The following is a 17,727-nucleotide window of genomic DNA, read 5'->3' on the forward strand; positions in this document are numbered from 1 at the left end:
CCAAAAAAACAAGGCTGTTAATTGAACCGTGTAATAAATGTTGACGTACAAAACTACTCTATTACTGACCTCGACTACTCAAACTACCCTATTACTAACCAACTATTAGAATTTCATGCTGTTGATTCAAAGTCAGCTGTCTGTTTGTATTGCAGAAGTCAGACTGAGGAAAATAGTTGATGAGAGGGAGAGTTTAGCTGATCAGGTGAAGAGGCTGAAGTCTCAGCTGGAGGGGAAACAGAGGAACGGGTCAGAGGGTTTGAGTCCTGAGGAGGACGGTCTTGAGAACGGCATGGACCCCCACATCCTCGATTTACAGAGTGAGTCACATTTCACGTTTACTAAGACAGATCTAGCCTTTTACCTGGCTGTCTCACTAGTGTACATTGTCAAGTGTGTGAGTGTATTATGCAAACCTATACAACAATATTTGACTGACATCCTTCTATCTTTATTTCTTCTTCTACAGGGGATGCCAACCGGCAAATCAGTGACCTCAAGTTTAAACTGGTGAAATCAGAACAGGAAGTCACAGCCCTGGAACAGAATGTAAGTACCGTTTTAGTTCCTAGACAGAGGGAGACATGTATGACTATATCCATGAAACACATGACCAATCACGTTCCTCATGGTAAACATGAGAAAATAAGCAGTATCTTGTACAGTCTGGGTTGGAGACTATTGACCATTTGCTCCACTAGGAGCTCCATGGAATATGTCCCGTAAGTCACGTGTTCAGTCTAGTATGAGGCATATCACATTTCATCCATCAATCCATTTATTCACCCCCTCATTTCTCTCTTGGCCAGATCATCCGGTTGGAGGGTCAGGTGACTCGTTACAAGTCGGCCTCTGAGAGCGCAGAGAAAGTAGAGGATGAGCTCAAAGTGGAGAAACGCAAGCTACAGAGAGAGGTAGGCTACTATAATGTCAGGTTTACAAAAACAACCAAAGAATCACAGAGCCCACAAGCCATTGGGTCATATCTAGTATGTCAACCCCACATTTTTTTGCTTCAAGTCAACGCCAGGTATACGCTGTTGCCTTTAGGTTGCTTCTCCCCTCTCAAACTCTAAACATTTTCTCTCCATTCTCTCTAGCTGAGGTCTGCCCTGGACAGGATTGATGAGCTGGAGGCCAGTAACAGCCACCTGGCCAAGCGCCTGGAGAAGATGAAGGCTAATCGGAGCGCCCTATTGGCCCAGCAGTGATGTACTTATTGGTTGTCATGGCTATTTGCATCTCTGACCTCCCGATGACCTTTGAACTTTAATCTATCAGGCACTCTATTAACACACCCAGAAAATTCAAACCAAGCGAGGACTTGCTGGAGCAAAAGCTTCAATGAAACATATCCACACATATTGTAATCACAAATTCATTCAGTGTTGTGCCCATCTGTACAGTATATCCAGTGATTCACCAAGCGACACAGAGGGAATGTGTTACTGACCCTGGGAACACTCCTCACTGACTGTGACCGAGGCTGGACTCCCCAACTAACTTGTGAAGGGGGAATATTCTGCACAAACAGACAGCAAAGAGGACCTATCCTCCTCCTATAGCTCTTAAGAGGACCTATCCTCCTCCAATAGCTCTTAAGATGACCTATCCTCCTATAGCTTTTACGTCGCCCTGTGCCATGATTACCCCTAAAGCATTTATTCCCAATCATTAATCTCTCTCTGTAACACGTGGCACTATCTCTCTGTGCTACTTGGGGTCCACGTCTGCTCCAGCAAGTTTATCCATCCACAGAGAGGAAGAAAGACTAAAAAGGAGCGTTTCATGTATATTCTTCTGTTATTGTCTATATATTTTGAAGTGAAAATGCACTCTGCTCCCTCCTGTCCCCCAAGCCAAACTCTGATGTTAATGTGTAAGGTGATGTTTATTTGTATGTTGTATATGTGTGTGTCTCCGTAGGTATATGTCAAGTACATCAGATGGGTGGAAATACACATGGCACAACATTAAGCAATAAGGCCTGAGGTGGTGTGGTATATGGCCAACATACCATGGCTAAGAGCTATTTGTTGGCCATATATCACAAACCCCCGAGGTGCCGTATTGCTATTATTAACGGGTTACCAACGTAATTAGAGTAGTAAAAAGACATGTTTTGTCATAACCGTGGTATACAACGGCTGTCAGCCAATCAGCCTTCAGGGCTCGAACCACCCAGTTTATAATCAGGATTATCCTATACATCTCATTGTTTGTGCCACGTGATGAAAATTATAATGGTACTTGAGGAAAAATATCACCAGCTTTTAACGTCTGAAATACTATGTCCTCCCTTGAGCAATTTAAACGACTCATTGGGGAACGACAACTCAAACAATCAGTTGAAAAATGTACTTCTACTGCAACAGTTTTCGAACGTATCGAATCGGCTGTCGCAGTAACACTTGCTGTAAATGTTCGACAATCTGACAAACCAGATCTCATGCAGATAAAAACAGTTATATTCTGACATAACGGGAAGTGTTCCCTTATTATCCTGCTCCTCAATCTCAAGCATGTCATGCCTTATTGAGGGGGGGGAAGAAAGCATTGTTGTTCACTTGTGCTTTGGACATGTTTCCCCTCCTACCCCCTATACTTTAGTTAAGCTCGGACATCTACTTTTTGGGGAAGTTACATCTGTTTACATGCTTTAAAACTATTGTTATTTGTCCATGAATGAAGCTAATTGTAAACATTGTGCAATATTGGAAAGGTCTTTGGGAAGGTGAGGCAGTATGGTCCTTGCTTTACTTGAGAAATGTAGGGGATGTTTGACGTAGCATTGACAAGCACCACATTAAACTAATGCAACTCTCTGCTAAAACATTTGTCCATATGTGAATAGTTTTGTAAAAGATGCCAAACGCATTCATGATTTATGGGAAACAGCCTGATGCTGTCACATTATAGGATGCTGAAGAGAAACACCGTGTTTAGAAGCGGAATTTATCTTCACTTTGGACATTCAGAACTTGACAGGGAAAAAGTATTTACACTGCCGTGTCATGTCTTTGTCCATTGTGGTGCTGAGCATGACTTTGGCAGGAGCTCACCAGAACTGAGTACCGGTGTTATAATACTGATGTTTTGTCGGGACTGATAGGCACAACTATAGAAACTAGAAAGGTTCAGCTCCGAGTGGCCTCGTCGGGGACCAGTTGTTGAAAACTACCATTTTAGCTAACCCTAACCATTTTCCTATCCTAACCGGCTACGTTAATTCTGGTGGGTAAATTCAGGTAGGTCCCTCAGTTTCGTTTTCTTCCATTTAAGAAAATAGTCAACGGGACTCTTGGTATTTGTTTTGTTAGTCCATTGACATGACATTTGCTTGTCAGCCATCCAGTTAAAATGTGCAACTTTCAAAATACAGAACTCATCCATGTATGATGCATTTTGCATCATGATACAAAACGTAGCATACAGGGATGATTTATGTATTTTGAAGTTACACATTGTGAATACTTGATGGCTGACAAGCAGCTGGAAAGGAAGCACATGCTGTATGAAGAGTCAGCTGCAATTAGAGATACATGTAATTGCCTTCTCAGCAGCAACATGTGACCACATCTATCCACATTAAAGATACTCTGCAACAGTGTTCATTTTGATAAAAAGCTGAGGGAAAAGCCAGATATGTAACCATTCACATGCAGACCGCTATGGCTGCAGAGACCGACATCCATGATATACAAATTAGTTAACCATGTTGAGGCTCTACAGTGCACAAACATTGGCGTAGAAGAAGCGTATATTTTGGATTCTGGTGGGGTACGACAGTTGAACAAAAGTCGAGGCATTTATAAGCCTGAGATATTCTCCAAGAACCAAATGGTGTACACAATTTTAAAATAAAGGATTCTAGCGTTAAGAGTTCCGGTTCTCAGATTTTGCCGTCAATAAAAATCTATCAAAATTCTGTGCATGATAAAAAGTATCGTTCATATTACAATTGATAACTACAGCAGCAGGGGCGAAAATCTGATATCAACTTTGGAGGGGACAATTACATGATATTTTCTCAAGAGCAATTCCTGAGGGGGACACCAAAAGTAGTGCTGTAACACATAGCCTACATTGTAATATGGTAAATGTATATTGAGGAACCAAAGAAATAAGGTGTTTGCCGTACTCCTAACTACCGGTACCCAAAACTACACAACTATTCACGACAGCAATACCATTGCCTTTAACAAATCTTAGTTCACTCACCAGTTTAAGTTGAGTGGGGGTATCCATGGCATTTTCCAATTATGTTCCTATTTTACAAGTAAAAAAAAATGGAGAACCTTTCATAATGTTGCCAAACAAAGACTCAAACTTACCTGAGACTCCCTGTCTCTGCCAGTCTGTCCCTGCATATCTGTCCCCAACTCTGCTGTCTGTGTAATCTGTTGCCTGCTCTGCCTAATGACATCATTGTGAAACATTTCCATTAGAATTTCATTTCTTTCTTATGAACATTTTATCAACTAGTCTTTGAGATATTAGGCTACTAGGATTCTTACTTTGCGTTTTGGTGTAGTGAAAAATACTCTGATGTCCGTCTTTTATTTTTCTGCCATTTTTCTACCTGGCTGGCTGGCTACACACAGTGTGTAGGTTATTTACAGTAGGAGATGGGCTTCTATCATCTTATCTTTTATCATTCTATTTGGGCTTCGATCGAAAAGGTAGCTAGCAAAAGTGAAACGGATTAAAATGACAAGAGTTGACAGCTGTATGAGTTCACCATTTACATAACATATGCTGCAACCTTTTGTAATTTTAATAGTTTGTTTCATATTGGCTGGCTTCCAACAATAGCCGAATTTGCAAAGCTAGCGAGCACCAATTCAGTTTCAGTGGTGTTTGCTATAATCTTTGCTACCTGGGTTAAATCAGTTTATCGCTAACCTTATCACAGGGACTTTGAAGCACTAATTTACGTCACCTGCATGCTGATCTCGGAATAAATTAACCATAGCAAAGATTCCATCTTTGACGAGGCCACATAAATGGAATAGGTACTAGCTAGCTTAATAGTTAATATTTGCGCGCTAGCTGTGCATATTCAGCTAGTGTGTGTGCGCGATTGACTGGATTAACCTCACGTCAGTTACGTTCATTGAGTGCCTTTCAGACAGTGGCTACGACCCCTCTGTTACCTTGCCAGTGGATCAAACCATTGTGAGGAAAAGGGTGGGGGGGGGGGGGGTCGCAATCTTTTGAAATTTAAAAACGCGCTGTTAAGTGTCTATAATCAGCACAATTGCTTTCATTGCGTATTATTAATATTATTTAAATTACATAGTTATGTTTCAGTGATATATTGGGGGGGACAAATCATATTTTTCCCAGGATGGGGGGGGGGTCGTGTCCCCCCCCGTGATTTCCGCCCCTGTACAGCAGGAATGCTAAAGACATTCACTTAAAAATAAATAAGGGCTGGAGTTCATGACTGTAAAGGAAAGCCAAATAGCCTACTGTTAAATAATATTTAATGAAATCAGTGACTGTATAATTCTGTTAATTTAGTTGGAAAATGTTTAAGCAGTCCAACTGTACAATCAAAATTAGACTGCACAGAAAATTGGGCCATAGAGTCAAAAATGAGTTTGAACAAAGAGCTAGGGCAGCAAGGGTTGGACTTTTACTGTGGTCAAGAAGCTTAAGGTGGGATGCCTGAACACTACAGCACAAACATTCAACTGTACATATTGCAGTGTTATTGGGTCCATAAAGCCAAACTCTAGTGCCTACTACCTAGCCAGTCAGTCTACTCATAAATAAATATAAAAACTCTGAAACAGCATGACAGGCTTTGTGGTCTACTTCCACAAGGATTATTATAGCCTAAATGACATGGTAAGACATTTAACATAAATCATAGGAAGGCGTCTGAATGGATTTCTTACATTTATTTGTTTATACATCATGAATAAACATAAGTTAACACTTTCTACTATTGCATGGGAGACTCATTCTGAAAACATTCAGCCTTCTGAACCAGAAGCTATTGTTGCCAGTTAACGCTTCACAGACCCAGGCCAGTTGGATCACTCCTGCAACTCACTGAAGGGGTAGCCATCATGTTGAGGATGTTTCCCTCATATAGGGTGTAGTTATTCTATAGGAGGAGCAGAGGAACAGAATAAACAGTAGGTTTGGATGTTGTAGCATTTTCATTGAGTGGGTGCTTACATGTTCGTTGCTGATAACCCCAATCTGAGGGACCTTCTTCATTGTGGCCTCATGCACAGCAATGGACGCCTGGTCCCAAGCTTTAGTCTTCAACAACTCCACAATACCTCTGTGGGTCACAGACATTATGCTTTACATAGTCCAGACTATCCACTGAACCAACCAGACAGTTCCAGTCTATAAGCAGATTATTATTTTTTTTTCCCCTCCACCTTTATTTAACCAGGTAGGCTAGTTGAGAACAAGTTCTCATTTGCAACAGACCTGGCCAAGAAAGCATAGCAGTTCGACACAGAGTTACACATGGAATAAACAGTCAATAATACAGTAGAAAAAAAGAATATTTACAGTGTGTGCAAATGAGGTAAGATAAGGAGTTAAGGCAATAAATAGGCCATGGTGGTGAAGTAATTACAATTAAACACTGGAATGGTAGATGTGCAGAACATGAATGTGCAAGTAGAGCTACTGGGGTGCAAAGGAACAAGATAAATAGAGTATGGGGATGAGGTAGTTGGATGGGCTGTTTACAGGTGGGCTATGTACAGGTGCAGTGATCTGTGAGCTGCTCTGACAGCTGGTGCTTAAAGCTAGTGAGGGAGATATGAGTCTCCAGCTTCAGAGATTTTTGCAGTTCGTTCCAGTCATTGGCAGCAGAGAATTGGAAGGAAAGGCAGCCAAAGGAGGAATTAGCTTTGGGGGGTGACCAGTGAGATATACCTGCTGTAGCGCGTGCTGCTATGGTGACCAGTGAGCTGAGATAAGGCGGGGCTTTACCTAGCAGAAAGCTGTAGATGACCTGGAGCCAGCGGGTTTGGCGGTGAGTATGAAGCGAGGGCCGCCAATGAGAGCGTACAGGTCACAGTGGTGGGTAGTGTATGGGGCTTTGGTGATAAAACAGATGGCACTGAGAGACTGCATCCAATTTGTTGAGTAGAGTGTTGGAGGCTATTTTGTAACGACGTCGCCGAAGATCGGTAGGATGGTAAGTTTTACGAGGGTATGTTTGGCAGCATGTGTGAAGGATGCTTTGTTGCGAAATAGGAAGCCAATTCTAGATTTAATTTTGGATTGCGATGCTTAATGTGAGTCTGGAGGAGAGTTTACAGTCTAGCCAGACACCTAGGTATTTGAAGTTATCCACATATTCTAAGTCGGAGCCGTCCAGAGTAGTGATGCTGGACGGGCGGGCAGTGATCGGTTGAAGAGCATGCATTTAGTGAGTGAAATTGACAGTGTGAAGGCTCTTACTGGTAGTCGGTCTTCCCCATCATGGCCGTGTATGCATGCATGTTTGGCTGGCTCCAGCAGTGGTCAACACTGATGGCTGGGTAGTAGATGATAAAGGCCAGACACATCTCATCAGTGGTGGCCAGCCCCAGCTGCGTGATTCCCTCACGAGTGGCTGTGTTATAGGTGCACTCCACCACAATATCGTCACCCTGCACAGAGGGGATACTGCTTTTAGAAAGAGCTAATGACAATAATACCAGTTGACCTGATCAAGAATCCCATGAATGCTTACTGGTTTGATGGTCTTAATGGTTGCCAGGTTGATGAACCCCTGCATCTCAAAGTTATAGTTCTCATCCACAGCCAGGAAGTCAATCTGCGTTCCATTCCTGCAGAGGGTCAAATCAAGCACACTTTACACCAACAGGTGGTCACGTTGCAGTGGTGCACATTCTCGCTGCAAAGAGCCCTGTAGCAGATCATACATATGTCTGATGTGAGGTCCCTGAACCAAGCAGTGAGTGTGACAACCATGAACACAAGTGATGGCTCTAGAGTGCCTTCAGAAAGTATTCTCACCCCTTAACACAGAACAGATTCAAATATTTGTCAACGAGCTACACGTGACAAATACAATGCATCTCTAGATTAGATAAGTATTCAACCCCCACAAGTCAACACATGTCAGAGTCACCTTTGGCATCAATTACAGCTGATGGTGTGGAAATCTCTTAGTCTTACCCAGAAAGACTAAGAGATTTCCACACCTGGATTGTGCAACATTAGCCTATTATTATTTTCAAGCTTCTGTTAATTGGTTGCGGATTATTGCGTGACAAACATTCAGGTTTTGCCATCGATTTAAGTCAAAACTGCCACTCAGGAACTAGACTGGCTTCTTAGTAAGCAACTCCAATGTAGATAAAATAAAAAACAGTCATCTCCAACTGTTTTAAAGTCACCATTGGCCTCATGGTAAAATCCCTGAGCGTTCCCCCCACGACAATCAAGTTAGGAAGGACACCTGCATCTTCATAGTGACACGCCAGCCAAAGCGTAATAAATAACTTCATGGGCCAAGGGATATACAGTCTGCTTGTGCCCATCTACAAATAGGTGCCCTTTGCAAGGGATCCCTGGTCTTTGTGATTAAATCTTTTTTTGCAATGCAGTGCCCGACTGAGGGACCTTAGACAATTGTATGATTGGTGTACAGAAAGTCATTCAAAAATCAGGTTAAACACTATTCCATGCAACTTATGTTACTTGTTAAGCAAATTTACACCTGAAAATATTAAGGCTAGCAATAACAAAGGGATTGAATACATGACTCAAGACATTTCAGCTAGTCATTTTTAATTACATTTGTCAATTTCTAAAAACTAATTCCACTTAAACATTATGGGGTATTGTGTGTAGGCCAGTTACAAAAATTCAAGCTGTAACAACAAAATGTTGAAAAAGTCGAGGGGTGTGAATACTTTCTGAAGGCACTGTCGCTAGGCTCAACAAGTATATTATTCTTCTGGCTTCAGCGCTATTAGTGATGTTTGACATTGCCAAGTCACCAATCCTGACATCTGATGTTGTAGACAACCACCATTACCTGTTTGTTAATGTGCACAAGCTGCACGTGATCCACTTCCATTTCCTGGCTGCGTCATGAAAAGTTGCGCAGCAGAAAATTGTTTACGTGGGTCTACATTGGTCATCAAGACTGTCATATGAGGAACAATATCCCATGATCATATGTTTGAGTGTCCTCACCTGAAGAGTCCAACTCTCACCTTCCTCCCAGCCAGGTGAGTGTGCAGCAAGATAGAGATCACAGAGAGGTCAGGGACAGGGTCAGGCAGGATCTAGGGGGGAGAGAAGGTAGTGTCATATCACAGAGCGGTCAGGGACAGGCGGCGGCGGGGGGGGCAGAAAGTGGTGTCATTTTGTCCAAAATCCTGATTGTTGAAACGCAGAACACTACCAATGGTACAAGAAAGGAAAGAATAATCATGCCATCTTCTTTCTTTTGAAAGACTGCATGTCTGCTTGACAATGTCATCATCCCTTCACCTCATTGGAGGTCAAAGGGCACTGAACGTACATCTGAGAAGTGCGATGTGTTGCAGAGACCGTAGCTTCTGAAGGCAGAGGCGGTGGGAGGGATGGCGTAGCCCCAGCTGGACACCATTAGGCCTGCATCTATGATGCCCACATCATGCTGTCTGAGCTGGTCTGTGTAGTACAGCCTCATGCCAGAGCTATCCCTCCGGCCTGCAGGGGGAGACAGAAGTGATGAGGGCTTTAGATGATGGCCTAATTCAAGCTAAATCCTGGAGAACCTCAGGGTGTACAGGCTTTGTTTTAGTCAACTAGCACACACCTAATTGTCAAGACTGGCGCAGGGTAAGCCCAGTGATCCTATAGCAGTGGTTTGGAAAATTTTAATTACTAGCTAGTGGAATGTTACCCGTTTCCTGGGCCAGGTTGTTGTAGTGAATTTCCAGCCTGTAGAACTCATCATGATTCTGTCCTCCAATAGGGATGCCAGCATTTTCTGGAAGCTCGAAAGCCTGGAATGAAGACGACAGAGAGACAGCTCAGACTAACATGGGTGTTCATGCATTAATGTCTCTGGGGGTGGCAGGTAGCCTAGTAGTTAAGAGAGTTGGGCATGTAATCAAAAGGTCCGTGGCACTGATAAGTGTCTGTTAAATTAATTAAATGTAAACGTCACCAGTCCTCCCACGGCCCAGACAGCCACCACTTTGAAGCAGTCTGCCCCTGGTCCTCCCGTGTAGCATTGTTGCTCGTTGATCTGGATCACAGATAAGGGGCAGCTGTAGAGAAGCATGTGGTGGACCAGGTCCAGGTTCTTGATCACTGGCTCCACCTGAGACCGGCAGAGAGAGAGAAGGAGCAGGGAAGAGATTTCAGACTAACTACTAAATTGTAGTCATTGTATAATTATTAGAGCATGAAACACGAGTGGTCATTTACCCGATACATATGATGTTTCCCATTGAGCTTTGGCATCTTCATGACCTTGCAGTTGTAGTATGTATGTTCAGCAGGAACAATAAACTGTAATGGAGGAAATACTGTGTTAATACCATCCGTGTGGCCAGTCCATTCTGTTCTAGTCACATGTTGTAGGCTAAGGATACTAAATCAAATTGTATTGGTCACATGGTTAGCAGATGTTATTGCGAGTAGTGAAATTCTTGTATCTACCTCCCGTATAACCAATATTAATTCAATCTGACCTGTTCCACTTCAAGAATAAAGAGCAACTTCAAACTAAAAGTCCTGCTGTGCCTGATCTAGAGAGACATACTCCTGCTACAGGATGTGTGAGGTCACTCTTACATTGTCCATAACAAAGTCCAGATAGTTGCCGTCCCGGGGGCTGGATCTGGGCATGAACTTGAGCAGGTTCACCTCCTTGGTCCCCCTTGTGCTGGAATGGTACCCGATGCCATCAGTTTTCCCATAGGCATAGATCAGCTTCACTGGACTGTCCTATGAGAGGGATAGAATACCTCCATTGACAATACATACAAGCACAGGTGAACAAAAATGACAGGTTGACTACGTGAAGAAAAAGCCTAAACTGCAGGAGACACATAATGTTGAGACACTAAATACACCCCATTGTCTTTATTGATGTTTTTTACCCCCTTTTTCATGATATACAAGTGGTAGTTATGATCTTGTCTCATCACGGCAACTTCCCAACGGGGCTCAGGAGAGGCGAAGGTTGAGTCATACGTTCTCCGAAACATGACCCACCAAGCCGCGCTGCTTCTTAACCCAGAAGCCAGCCGCACCAATGCTATTTTGACTTAGATTTGTGAATCCTCTGGGAAACATATCGGGTTAGGACAGTTTTAACGTTTGCTGGCCTCCGTATTTAAGCCATTGCTCCAAATCCCTGATTTGTGGTAATTTAATCTAAATAATCAGTAGGTGGATGTAAATGAGAGTGTCCAGAGAAACAGGCATTGAACCTGAGGAACGGCCAGGTGCAGAGCCCATTTCTCAGGGGTGTGAGCTACTTCCTGGTCTCTTGGGGAATGATACTTTGACCCACCCTCGCATCCAACTTTTGCTCCATTTAGGGAAAAGGGGAACAATTCTCAAAACAGGCTTTAGGTTGCTGAGATATTTTTAAACAAACCTTTTCTGAATAGGAAGTCTATGACAAGGGAACATAATTGTCCTCTACAATCCTGAACACTTTCAGCACATTACTTGTTAAGAGTCTGAAACAGTTGACTCACGGTGATGTGGAAGTCTTCCTGGTCACATGACTGGATGGACCTCCAGAAGGTCATGGTGGTTTGACCATCTGCCTCAGTCAGGGACAGCAGGGTGTAGCTCTGTTTCTTATCCACCAGGGGAAATGAGTTCCCTGTGGCATGATAATCCTGAAGGAGGAACACAAACACTGATGTTACCTGGACGCTTTATAGAGTTTAATTAAGAGTTATGTTTTATTATACTTCATTGTTGTGGAGTTTCCATCTCTTCTTTAAAACTTGAACACGTCAATGAGGTTGCTGAGGGGAGGACACTCATAATAATGGCCAAAGGAGCAAATGGAATGGCAGCAAACACATGGAAATGTTTGATACCATTCCACCCCCAGAACCACTTTAGAGCTTAATCAATCGTTGTTTTGTTATACTTCCATGTTGTGGAGTTTGCATCCCTTGTTTAAAACATTCATATGTACCTTTAAAGAGTAATTTGATCTTCCAAAAGTTTAGGAGGTGTTGAACACCACACCTACAACTCCAGACAATTAGAGGATAATTACTACTACAACTGTTAACACTTTACGGTTACTGTAGGCCTAGCCTGCTTCTAAGACCTAAAATAACTACTCCCATGTGAAAAACACCACTGATAAGGTTGTGTCTAATAGCAATGATTACGGATTTAAATACCTTGAAGTAGTTGCCATCTCGTCCGACACCGCCAATAACTATATCTGCTCCAGCCATGCCTCCATTTGGACTCAACCCGAATCCCACCCAGCCAGTGGTTTTCACCGTCAGCTGGAACGTGATAGTGTCCTGGACATCACTGAACCCCCACTTCAAGTTCACGTTGTTCTTCGGGTCAAGGTGCGCCACGAAGGGCATAAGGATGTCCTGCTGTGCCCCGGTCACTGGAGTCCAAGCCAGGAGCAGGGAGAAAAATATATGGATCATACTCAGTCACCCACAGTTAGACCCTGAGACCTCGACCCGCTGAGCGACAAACACTCCCAAAGAAACAGCTATGCTTCTGCTCGCCACTGACCGAATACCCGTATCTCTTTGCGTTCTAAATGTTATGCGAAAATAGAACGTTTTATAGTTAGTGAAATTGCGAAAATTGAGGCCAGATGTGTTTGAATAAGAGAAGCGGGGAGGGCTATACAAAATGCATAAATAGCGGGAAACAAGGCAATCGTGTCCCCCTTCTCTGATTAGCAGCTATTGCCAAAAGCAAGTGGGGTGCGTTTAGTTGGATTCAATGTTTGCTACGTTGCATGACGGTTTGTACTGAAAGAAACGTAAGTATCTTAGTATCCAGCAGCAGCCTGTCACAAACTAGCCTGTCACAACAACCTATCACTTTTTCTTGCCCCTTTCATTTACTCCTTTCCTAGCTTCCTTTCCTTCCTTTTCTTTACTCTCTACTGGCTGTGGTAAATCCCTACCACATTAACTCCTTTCCTCACTCCCTTTCCTTATTTCCTAGCTCCCTTTCTTTTCCTCCTTTCCTTGCTCCCTTTCCTATTTTTCTATCTTCTTTTCCTCATGTGCTAACTTCCTTTCCTAATTTCCTATCCTAGCACAATTTCCTCTCCTCTTCCCTTTCCCCCTTTCATTGTTTCCTTGCTCCCTTTCATTTCCTCCTTTCCTAGTTTCCTTTCCTTTGCTCTCTACTGCCTGTAGTTAATCCCTACCACATACATTCGTTCATTTTCCTACAGCCTGCCTCTTCCTCTGATTAGCTGATTATAAACGGTTGTCAAAAACACCTGGGTCTCAATTTCCCTACAGTACAATCGTCTATTTCCTCACACCCAAAAAGCCTACTATTTAAAACTATAGTATGGGCATTTGGACATGGCCAGTCAGTGAGTGTGAATCAGAATCTTAGCGGTTCTCCGTAGCTATCTGTTTATCTGCTTAGCCGTAGCTAGCTGTTTGTTTGGGACCATTTGTCTCTCTCAGCGGGTCGAGTTCTCAGTCTCACGTTCTATCTGTGGGTGACAGACAGTATGATCCCTCTATTCCTCTCCCTGCTCCTGGCTTGGACTCCAGGGACCAGGGGATAGCAGGACACCCTTATGCCATTCATGGAGTAACTTGAAGCGGACAACAATGTCATCCAGAAGTGGGGGTTTAGTGAGGTCGAGGGCACCATCACGCTCCAGCTGTAGTTCTACTGTAGGTCTAGGCCTTAGCAGTAGTTATATTGTAGGTCTAGGTCTTAGCAGTAGTTCTACTGTAGGTCTTGGTCTTAGCAGTAGTTATATTGTAGGTCTAGGTCTTAGTAACAGTTATATTGTAGGTCTAGGTCTTAGCAGTAGTTCTACTGTAGGTCTAGGTCTTAGCAGTAGTTATATTGTAGGTCTAGGTCTTAGCAGTAGTTCTACTGTAGGTCTAGGTCTAAGCAGTAGTTCTACTGTAGGTCTAGGTCTAAGCAGTAGTTCTACTGTAGGTCTAGGTCTAAGCAGTAGTTCTACTGTAGGTCTAGGTCTAAGCAGTAGTTCTACTGTAGGTCTAGGTCTAAGCAGTAGTTATATTGTAGGTCTAGGTCTTAGCAGTAGTTATATTGTAGGTCTAGGTCTTAGCAGTAGTTATATTTTAGGTCTAGGTCTTAGTAGGAGTTATATTGTAGGTCTAAGTCTTAGCAGTAGTTATATTGTAGGTCTAGGTCTTAGCAGTAGTTATATTTTAGGTCTAGGTCTTAGCAGTAGTTATATTTTAGGTCTAGGTCTTAGCAGTAGTTATATTTTAGGTCTAGGTCTTAGCAGGAGTTATATTGTAGGTCTAGGTCTTAGCAGTAGTTATATTGAAGGTCTAGGTCTTAGCAGTAGTTATAGTTTAGGTCTAGGTCTTAGCAGTAGTTATATTTTAGGTCTAGGTCTTAGTAGGAGTTATATTGTAGGTCTAGGTCTTAGCAGTAGTTATAGTTTAGGTCTAGGTCTTAGCAGTAGTTATATTTTAGGTCTAGGTCTTAGTAGGAGTTATATTGTAGGTCTAAGTCTTAGCAGTAGTTATATTGTAGGTCTAGGTCTTAGCAGTAGTTATATTTTAGGTCTAGGTCTTAGCAGTAGTTATATTTTAGGTCTTAGCAGGAGTTATATTGTAGGTCTAGGTCTTAGCAGTAGTTATATTGAAGGTCTAGGTCTTAGCAGTAGTTATAGTTTAGGTCTAGGTCTTAGCAGTAGTTATATTTTAGGTCTAGGTCTTAGTAGGAGTTATATTGTAGGTCTAGGTCTTAGCAGTAGTTATAGTTTAGGTCTAGGTCTTAGCAGTAGTTATATTGTAGGTCTAGGTCTTAGCAGTAGTTCTACTGTAGGTCTAGGTCTTAGCAGTAGTTACATTGTAGGTCTAGGTCTTAGCAGTAGTTCTATTGTAGGTCTAGGTCTTAGCAGTAGTTCTACTGTAGGTCTAGGTCTTAGCAGTAGTTCTAGTGTAGGTCTAGGTCTTAGCAGTAGTTCTAGTGTAGGTCTAGGTCTTAGCAGTAGTTCTATTGTAGGTATAGGTCTAAGCAGTAGTTATATTGTAGATCTTGGTGTTAACAGTTGTAGTAGTAATTATCTGGAGTTGTAGGTGTATTGGTTTTCAACACCTCCAAAACCTTTGCAAGATCAAATTACTATTTAAAGTTACATGTGAATCACAGGAGATTGCTGGCACCTTAAGGAGGACGGGTTGGTGGTAATGTGCTGGAGGGAAAAAGTGGAATGGAATCAAATATTTCTATGTGTTTGATGCCATTCAATTTGCTCCTTTGCTGCCATTATGTGGAGCTGTCCTCCCCTCAGCAGCCTCCATTGATGTGAATGTGTTGCTCAAGTTTTAGAGAAGAGATGGAAACTCCACAACAATGAAGTAAATTAAAACAACTATTAATTAAGCTCTATAAACCCTACATGTCCCTAACCCTACATGTCCCTAACCCTACATGTCCCTAACTCCCTAACCCTACATGTCCCTAACCCTACATGTCCCTAACCCTACATGTCCCTAACTCCCTAACCCTACATGTCCCTAACCCTACATGTCCCTAACTCCCTAACCCTACATGTCCCTAACCCCCTAACCCTACATGTCCCTAACCCCCTAACCCTACATGTCCCTAACCCTACATGTCCCTAACTCCCTAACCCTACATGTCCCTAACCCCCTAACCCTACATGTCCCTAACCCTACATGTCCCTAACTCCCTAACCCTACATGTCCCTAACCCTACATGTCCCTAACCCCCTAACCCCACATGTCCCTAACCCTACATGTCCCTAACTCCCTAACCCTACATGTCCCTAACCCTACATGTCCCTAACCCCCTAACCCTACATGTCCCTAACCCTACATGTCCCTAACTCCCTAACCCTACATGTCCCTAACCCCCTAACCCTACATGTCCCTAACCCCTAACCCTACATGTCCCTAACCCTACATGTCCCTAACTCCCTAACCCTACATGTCCCTAACCCCCTAACCCTACATGTCCCTAACCCTACATGTCCCTAACCCCCTAACCCTACATGTCCCTAACCCCCTAACCCTACATGTCCCTAACCCTACATGTCCCTAACCCCCTAACCCTACATGTCCCTAACCCCCTAACCCTACATGTCCCTAACCCTACATGTCCCTAACCCTACATGTCCCTAACCCTACATGTCCCTAACCCCCTAACCCTACATGTCCCTAACCCTACATGTCCCTAACCCTACATGTCCCTAACCCTACATGTCCTAACCCTACATGTCCCTAACCCTAAATGGTCCCACGGAGATTCACAAATATAAGAAGCATTAATAAAGACAATGGTGTCATAACAAGTATTGCAACATCAATGTCGCAACATTATGTAGTTAGTGTTGTAGTCCTCAACCTGTGCATTTTGTTCTTGTATGTATTGTCAATTGATGTTTGTTCCATCTCCTCCCATAGGACAGTCCAGTGAAGCTGATCTATGCCTACGGGAAAAGTGATGACATCGGGTACCATTTCAGAACAAGGGGGACCAAGGAGGTGAACCTGCTCAAGTTCATGCCCAGATCCAGCCCCCGGGACGGCAACTATCTGGACTTTGTTATGGACAATGTAAGAGTGACCTCACACATCCTGTAGCAGGAGTATGTCTCTCTAGATCAGGCACAGCAGGACTTTTAGTTTGAAGTTGCTCTTTATTCTTGAAGTGGAACAGGTCAGATTGAATTAATATTGGTTATACGGGAGGTAGATACAAGAATTTCACTACTCGCAATAACATCTGCTAACCATGTGACCAATACAATTTGATTTAGTATCCTTAGCCTACAACATGTGACTAGAACAGAATGGACTGGCCACACGGATGGTATTAACACAGTATTTCCTCCATTACAGTTTATTGTTCCTGCTGAACATACATACTACAACTGCAAGGTCATGAAGATGCCAAAGCTCAATGGGAAACATCATATGTATCGGGTAAATGACCACTCGTGTTTCATGGTCTAATAATTATACAATGACTACAATTTAGTAGTTAGTCTGAAATCTCTTCCCTGCTCCTTCTCTCTCTCTGCCGGTCTCAGGTGGAGCCAGTGATCAAGAACCTGGACCTGGTCCACCACATGCTTCTCTACAGCTGCCCCTTATCTGTGATCCAGATCAACGAGCAACAATGCTACACGGGAGGACCAGGGGCAGACTGCTTGAAATTGGTGTCTGTCTGGAACACAGGAGGGGTGAGAGACTGCCCCCTTCTGGAGACATTAATACATACATACATACATGCATGAACACACACCTACACAAATGTTAGTCTGAGCTGTCTTTACATTGTCTTCTTCATACTAGGCGTTTCTAACTTCCAGAAAATGCTGGCATCCCTATTGGAGGACAGGATTATGATGAGTTCTACAGTTCTACCAATGACTGTTAGTGTAAAGTGTCATTGTCAGGATAAGCAGCGATATGCTTTGATGATCGTTGTTGATGGTTCTTCACTCTCCCCACTGATGTGTTCTTGATTCTACCTTTTGCAGGAATGGAACACAGATTGACTTCCTGGCCATGGATG

General features: G+C 43.1%; 3 protein-coding genes across 21 annotated transcripts in view; 2 read left to right on the forward strand and 1 right to left on the reverse strand.

The window, feature by feature from the left end:
* lrrfip1b (leucine rich repeat (in FLII) interacting protein 1b) overlaps positions 1-2,833 on the forward strand; it is a 38,686-nt gene extending 35,853 nt beyond the window's left edge. For all 18 annotated transcript variants that reach the window (XM_045698092.1, XM_045698094.1, XM_045698093.1 and 15 more), the window contains 4 exons: positions 156-320; positions 470-549; positions 810-914; positions 1,101-2,833. In XM_045698092.1, the coding sequence (XP_045554048.1) occupies positions 156-320; positions 470-549; positions 810-914; positions 1,101-1,211 (461 nt within the window). In that variant the 3' untranslated portion in view covers positions 1,212-2,833. The remainder of the gene's footprint in view (positions 1-155; positions 321-469; positions 550-809; positions 915-1,100) is intronic.
* A 3,057-nt stretch (positions 2,834-5,890) lies between these two features.
* Positions 5,891-12,922, reverse strand: LOC106574778 (DBH-like monooxygenase protein 2 homolog). Of its 2 annotated transcripts, XM_014150848.2 has the most exons (12): positions 12,372-12,922; positions 11,703-11,849; positions 10,789-10,941; positions 10,420-10,503; positions 10,157-10,312; positions 9,890-9,992; positions 9,524-9,693; positions 9,193-9,284; positions 7,718-7,814; positions 7,444-7,634; positions 6,193-6,301; positions 5,891-6,118 (listed from the first exon to the last, which is right to left on the reverse strand). In XM_014150848.2, the coding sequence occupies exons 1-12, from the start codon at positions 12,636-12,638 to the stop codon at positions 6,026-6,028; spliced, it is 1,662 nt and encodes a 553-aa protein (XP_014006323.1). In that variant the 5' UTR covers positions 12,639-12,922; the 3' UTR covers positions 5,891-6,025. The 2 variants fall into 2 exon arrangements, with proteins under 2 accessions (XP_014006323.1, XP_014006324.1); XM_014150849.2 differs by lacking the exon at positions 6,193-6,301 and having other exon boundaries at positions 12,372-12,921.
* A 39-nt stretch (positions 12,923-12,961) lies between these two features.
* LOC106574779 (DBH-like monooxygenase protein 2 homolog) lies at positions 12,962-17,446 on the forward strand. Its single transcript, XM_045696726.1, has 4 exons — positions 12,962-12,967; positions 16,611-16,763; positions 17,049-17,132; positions 17,240-17,446. The coding sequence occupies exons 1-4, from the start codon at positions 12,962-12,964 to the stop codon at positions 17,444-17,446; spliced, it is 450 nt and encodes a 149-aa protein (XP_045552682.1).
* Positions 17,447-17,727: the final 281 nt, after the last annotated feature.

The sequence above is a fragment of the Salmo salar genome, chromosome ssa16 (genome assembly GCF_905237065.1).
Source record: "Salmo salar chromosome ssa16, Ssal_v3.1, whole genome shotgun sequence".
In the NCBI taxonomy this organism is placed as follows: domain Eukaryota; kingdom Metazoa; phylum Chordata; class Actinopteri; order Salmoniformes; family Salmonidae; genus Salmo; species Salmo salar.